The 7,037-nt window shown below is 35.6% G+C and overlaps 2 protein-coding genes and 1 pseudogene across 2 annotated transcripts in view; all 3 read right to left on the reverse strand.

Moving 5' to 3' along the window:
- The window catches only part of LOC107833264 (olfactory receptor 10J4-like), a 4,038-nt gene extending 3,740 nt beyond the window's left edge, over positions 1–298 (reverse strand). Inside the window, exon 1 of the mRNA XM_016662002.1 lies at positions 1–298. This exon is cut by the window's left edge and continues 73 nt beyond it. Coding sequence (XP_016517488.1) covers positions 1–298 — 298 coding nt within the window.
- Positions 299–2,901: 2,603 nt separating this feature from the next.
- On the reverse strand, positions 2,902–3,937 carry LOC103153527 (olfactory receptor 11H6-like). Its single transcript, XM_007574475.2, has one exon. It carries the CDS (start codon positions 3,850–3,852, stop codon positions 2,929–2,931), a length of 924 nt encoding a protein of 307 aa, XP_007574537.1. The 5' UTR covers positions 3,853–3,937; the 3' UTR covers positions 2,902–2,928.
- Positions 3,938–5,763: 1,826 nt separating this feature from the next.
- Positions 5,764–6,694, reverse strand: LOC103153528 (olfactory receptor 11H6-like; annotated as a pseudogene).
- Positions 6,695–7,037: the final 343 nt, after the last annotated feature.

Consider the following 7,037-nt stretch of genomic DNA (forward strand, 5'->3'; position numbering starts at 1 on the left):
GAGCCTGCAGAAGGCAGCCTGAATAAGAGATGACATGAACAGGAGAGAGCAGATCTGACAGAAATTTAGGATAGAAACCTGCTGTTCCATAAAGAGCATTCATACAAATAGCACAGAGAAAAATATACATTGGTTCATGGAGCTCATTATTTAAGATTATAATCAGAACAACACAAACATTTGCAAGGATGATTATTAAGTAACACACCAAAGTGAGAAAGAAAATAATTGATCTGTAATTCCTTGTCTCATTTAAACCTGAGAGAAAAAACATTGAAATAGCTGAAACATTGTCCATCGTGGTTGAGAAGTGTAACCCTGCCCTTTGACCAGCTCTGTAACTGTGTCTAATGTTTGTCTGTTGAATATAGCAAAAGCTACAGCTGCAGTGGGATTTCAAACCAACCAATAATCCTTCTTTCTTGCAATGCAGCTCATTGACTGGGAGGACACTAGAGACTTCAACAAGTCTCACTTGACTCTACAGAAACACACACCTAGATTTAACCTAAATCAATTCCCCCTTGAAATAATGGTACCGCCTAATCCAAACATGAAAGGAATCTTACATCATGATCCACAGGTGCTTTTGTTTTAGTTATTTTGTTCTCCTTTCTGACTGTTTATGGGTCTCTTTTAGATAGAAAAGTTATTTCCATCTTCTAATGTTTACTATTGCCTTTTCTATTAATGATAAGGTGCTTTAAATGTTGCATTAAAAATCCATTAAAAGTGCCAACTTTGCATGATTTTGTAAATAATGACAAATTAATGCAAAGTTAGCACTTTTAATGGACTTTCAATGCAACTTTTAGAGCAACTTTGCATTAAAAGTGTCATTATTTACCGAATGACACGTCATGACAACAGTCATACAGATTCATAAAAACTTCTTAATCTTCATGACATGTGTTATGTCATGTTTATGACATGTGTTATGTCAGTCTTATTCACACCCCCTCAAATAAAGTGTTACCAAATACTCTTTTTGTTAATGGAAGTCTGTTTGCCAAAGTCTTCAGTTCTGTATCTCACAGAGGCAGAGACAACCAGTGAACCCTCAATAAACTTAAATCCACAGGTGTTTGTGTTTTAGTTTTGTTGTGCTCCTTTCTGATTGTTTCTGTGTTTATTTCTGCTAGGACAAGGTAAAAAGCCTGGACATCTGGGAGAGGCTCAGAGAAGAGCCGCTGCCCCTCCAGAGTGAGAGGAGACAGTTAAGGTGTCTCGGGCTCCTGGTCTTGGTTTTGGATAGTTAAGCCTCAGTCTTGGTCTTGATCACATGATTCCTTTATTTTGGCACAAAGCAGCGTGGGGAAAACACTGCAGGCAGGTGCTGTACAGAATGGCATGCTTCTCATTGAGTCTGTGAAAAAATAATTTGTGGAATTCTGACTATTCGAGCCTGATGTACTCATGCACACCTCCTCTATTACCTACATGCTAACCTCTCAGACTTTGGCTCCTAACCCTATTTCCAAACCCACAGAGTTTTAAGGAGGTGCACTTAAATAATACATCTGTGAGCGTTCAACCGTGTAGTTTCCCACTCCTAAAATGACAGTGGCAGTGTGTAAACTTCATTTAATGTAAATGTGGCAATCAGAAAATGTATTTTTTGAAATCTCCACATCACTTGCATTGCTTTTTGCCTCAATTACCTTTTTGTTTTTCCACTTTCCTCTGTGGTTACCATTGTTAATCATGAAATAACATTGAATGTCAGTGTGTTCAAACACACATGGATACTTATGAGCTGCTTTGCACTGAGCAGCTCATGCGAGATGTAGAGGTCTGAACAAATGTTTAGGTCCTTGCAGGTGTGCATGCACATGGTTTTATAAATCTTGATTTTTCTTTAGGTGTATGTCATTTTGGGCTTTTGGATACAAGTGCAGTTTTATGAATCCTACTCAATCCTTTAAAAATGAGACCCCAAGTCTTTATAAAAACAATTTATTAGCAAATCTTACAGGATACCTTGCATGTAAGAAATAAAAAAAAAAAGAAAATCTTTGACCTGCATATCATATTACACATATTAAGTTGAAAGTTAATAAAATAAGAGCTTATTTTAGAGAGTTGTGAATCTTGTGACACAAATAATGTTTTTCTACCAACAAGCCTGAACACATTATTCCACAGATTGAGGGAAAGGGTGTAGTAATTCCTGCTGTCTCTTAACACAATGGCAACTTGTGTTATTTGTGCAATTAATTGCTCAGTCAGTTTTATAGAGCACTTTTCAGACATTTCAACACAAAGAGCTTAAGGAGACAAAAACAGGAGATGACAATCAAAACAACAGAAACAACTAGAAAAATAAGGTCAAGAATAATGGAGAAAAAATAATTACAGTGCAGTTATGATGATTAAAAATTGTTTCAAACTACAATTGTATTTTTTTCTTACCTTAAATACAATATATTAGAAGGTAAGTTACAATAAGTCATATTCAAATGTTACAATAAGTCATATTCAAATCGAAAATGCATTTTGATGATGCTTGTCTTACAAATTAAAAGTGCCATTGGAAAATAACAATCCTTAACAAACTTCTAATAAAGCCAACATTTCTGCATTAATGTTTTAATGCATAAAAGTCTGATTTTGTCTGATGTAACAATATAATCATAAATGTTGTTCTTTCATTATCTTTAAACAAAAACAAAACATCATAAACAGAAAAAAAACAACAGAGTAGTGATGTGTTTCCCTGAATGAATTGAGTTACTTATTTAAAAGTATTCTTCAATCGTATTCTAATTTACTGAATATGAGTGAATGCTAATTACAACCAAAAAGGAAAACATTTGGTTGAATTGAATGAAAGGAGTTAAGAAAATAAAAGGAGAAACGATGGTTAAAACACTTGAAATGATCATATATTTAATTTTTACAAAAACAAAAAAAAGTAAGACAAGAGTCTCAATTCATTTTCAGAGATGCAATAATTTTGTTTCTTATTTGGGTCAACTTAAAACCATATATCAGTGGATTCATTATAGGAGGAATGATGAGAAATTCTATTGAAACAAAGTATTTAAGAGTTGGTGGTAAATGATTGGACTCAAATCGAATATATATGACATCAAAAAGTATCGTTACTGAAAATGATATCAAGGAAATCAAATGAGGCACGCATGTTTGCATGAATTTTTTTCTGTTTTCCAAAGAACTGACACATGTTTTGATGAGAAACATGTAGGACCACGCGATTACAACACTGTGGAGGCCGTAAATTATTATTGTGAGATTTGAAACTACGTTGTTCACAAAAGTTTCAGCTGGAAAACAAGCAAGTAAAACAATACTCCCGTTCATACAAATGAGTCTGTTTAAATACGAGCTGCATAATTTCAACCTAGATGTAAGAAAAGTGCTTACAGATACAATGCAGAAAGGTGTGACCCAGGCAAGACAAACTAAAGTGATGACTCTCTGATTTGGCAAGACAGAGTGGTACTCCAGTGGTCGACATATAGCCAGATACCGGTCATACGCCATGAGGGCAAGGATGGACAGATCGCTGCAGCCGAAGGAGTACAAAACCTGAGCCTGCAGAAGGCAGCCTGAATAAGAGATGACATGAACAGGAGAGAGCAGATCTGACAGAAATTTAGGAAAGAAAGCTGCTGTTCCATAAATGGTATTCAAGCAAAAAGCACAGAGCAGAATATACATTGGTTCGTGGAATTCATTATTCAAGATTATTGTCAAAACAAGACAAACATTCACAAGGATAATTATGGAGTAACACAGAAAACTGAGAAAGAAAAAAAGTGGCCTGTAATGTCTTGTCTCATTTAAACCTGAAAGTAAAAACACTGAAACTGTTGAAACATTGTTCATTTTGGTTAAGAAAATGTATCTTTGCTCTCTTACAGAGTCCTTCCTGGCTTCTCTGTTGAATTTAGAAAGTCCTACAGTAGCTGTGATTTCAAATACCCTCCTTTCAGGCACTGCAGCAGAATGACTTGACTTGATACTTCATGAAGATAAAGTTGGTTCCACAGAGACTGACACGTGGGACACCACGGGGAGGCTGCAATTACGAAATTGCAGAAGCCTGGCTACAGCAGTCAGGTGAGAAAATAAATAAAAATGATTAACATTACAAACATTCACATTCATGATTCATAAGGCCTAAAACCCCTGCATGCATACTATCAAATACTTCAATTAAAAAATTATCTCATTTACATTTTATACAAATGGAAATGCATGTTACACATAAAAATACCAAAGTGACATGGGTATTCAAAGCCACAGCATGATCTAGTGTTAGGGCAAATTTCATACTTGCTACCTATTGGGGTAACCACATTTACCTGTGACCTGCACCAGTAATCTCTCCCTCTCTTTCCCAGGTTTTTCAGTAATTATGAAATCCTTTAACATGTTGTCATGTTATGTCTGCCATCTATTTGTATGTTCCTAATCATTGTCATCACTGCCTTCTGATATTTGTCATAGTGTCATATTTAATATATGGCCAGTTAGTTTATTTATTTATTTATTTCAAATTATTTTTCTGGCTTTAGTGGTCTTCATTGATAGTGGTCAGACAGGGAAGTGGGTTATGGGAGAGGGGGTTGGGGGGAAAGCCACCAGGCTGGGATTTGAACCTGTGACAGCATCTTGGAGGACTAAGGCCTCCGACTATGGAGAGAGTTTTACCCCCGTATCTCAGCTCAGCGGCACATGACGTCTCCCCTCGGTGATTAGATCCACAGGTCGAACCGGCATCGACATGTGGTGCATTTAAAGACTGCTCGGAAAATCAAGTTACATCTTCATAACTGAACAGTTGTAAAGGCTGAAAATAGTGTGTGGGAGAGAGGGCACAGATACAGTAAGAAGATGCACATGAAATAACAAAGAATAGAAAAGGTTAAATTAATCTGCTAACCAGATTAAAATCGATTCATATTTATTATGAAAATGTAGAAGAAAAAAAAAGACCACTCACGTTAGATTTAATTGACAAATTTTTATTTCATCACCAGTTGCACATGCAAATATAATAGTCTGGGTTGTAGATTGTGAAGTATTTCCTGTTATTTTCCGACATGTTGACTTGTTTTTCATTTGTACAATCAATCAATAAATCAGTGAGTTTTTATATAAAATGGTTTCCAAAGGGATAAAAATAGGAGGCAAAGAACCCAAACACCCCCCGCCACCCCCCAAACAGCCAAAACAGCAATCATAAAATAAACCATAAAGAAATTGTGAATTAAACAACACTGACCATGGGATTCAGGAAATGCCATTGCTAACAAATCAATGTATTGAACCATAAATATATAAAATAAACAATAAAATATACTAATAAAAAACAAACAAAATTTATATTTAATTCAAACAGTTGAGAAAGGCTCATTTAATTTTAGAATAAAACAAACATAATACAGTGAGTATAGTAAATAAAAGTATTGCATATCAATTTAGAGCCATTCTAAAAATGGAACAAAGCTACAATGTATTTAGTCCTCTGAAATTAGTCATTCCTGAACTAAAACGACAAATTATTCTTACAATTATAATTTTGTGCTTTACATCTAAATACATTACAAGGCAAGTCACTAACATTTACAGTTACAAATTAGAAAAAATAACATGGCATGACCTCATGGGTAAGCACAAATAGATAAGTATTTTTGAGTTAAAGTAATAGAAAAATATATGACAAAATCAGTGTTTAAAATTTCTTTTCTAAACTTAAAACTTAACTTTAGATAATGTGAGACTAAAGGAGGGTCATTTCATTTTCATGGTCACCACACTCATAATTTTTTTTCTTATTTGGGTCAACTTGAAGCCATAAATCAGGGGATTCATTAAAGGAGGCAAGATAAGAAATTCTATTGAAACAAAGTGTTTAAGTGTTGGTGGTAAATTCTTAGTCTCAAATCGAATATATATAACATCAAAAAGTATAGTTACTAAAAACGTGAACAAAGAGATCAAATGTGGCACGCATGTCTGCATGAACTTTCTCCTGTTTTCTATAGAACCAACACAAGTTTTGATGAGAAACAGATAGGACCAACCAATCACAACACCATGAAGTCCATATATTAATATTGTAATATTTCCAATGATGCTGTTAGGAATCGTTTCGGCTGGAAAACAAGCAAGCATAACGATGCTCCAGTTCAAACAGATCAGTCTGTTTAAATACGGGCTGCATAACTTCAGCCTTGATGCTAATAAGGTGCTTACAGCTATAATGAAGAAAGGTGTTAACCAAGCAAGACAAACTAAAGTGATGACTCTCTGCTTCGACATGACAGAGTGGTACTCCAGTGGTCGACATATAGCCAGATACCGGTCATACGCCATGAGGGCAAGGATGGACAGATCACTGCAGGCAAAGGAGTACAAAACCTGAGCCTGCAGAAGGCAGCCTGAATAAGAGATTACATGAACAGGAGAGAGCAGATCTGACAGAAATTTAGGATAGAAACCTGCTGTTCCATAAAGGAAATTCATACAAAAAGCACAGAGAAAAATATACATTGGTTCATGGAGCTCATTATTCAAGATTATAGTCAGAACAACACAAACATTTACAAGGATGATTATTGAGTAACACGAAAAACTGAGAAAGAAAAGAGTTGATCTGTAATTTCTTGCTTCATTTAAACCTGAGAGAAAAAAACATTGAAATTGCTGAAACATTGTTCATCTTGGTTTAAAAATGCGTCTTTTGCTCCCCAACCAGTTCAATTATAGTGTCTAATCTCGTTTCCCTGCTGCAGTGGCATTTCAAGCAAGCTTATAGCCCTTCTGTTGTGCAGTGCACTTCACTGACTGGTGAAAGTTGGATACATCACAAAGTTATAGCTGATTCCACAGGGGCAGACAGGTGGGGAAAATCTTCAGGGGGGAACAGAGGCAGATTGCAATAACATAACAGAGCGAGATGAAGGCCAGAGCAAACAAGTGAAGTTCTGGAGGTCAAACTGACTGTCCAGGGAATGGCAGGAAAGCAGCAAGTCTGATCATGTAAGCCTACAAAAAGTGAATTA

This window comes from Poecilia formosa, unplaced genomic scaffold (assembly GCF_000485575.1).
Source record: "Poecilia formosa unplaced genomic scaffold, Poecilia_formosa-5.1.2 Scaffold353, whole genome shotgun sequence".
NCBI lineage: Eukaryota > Metazoa > Chordata > Actinopteri > Cyprinodontiformes > Poeciliidae > Poecilia > Poecilia formosa.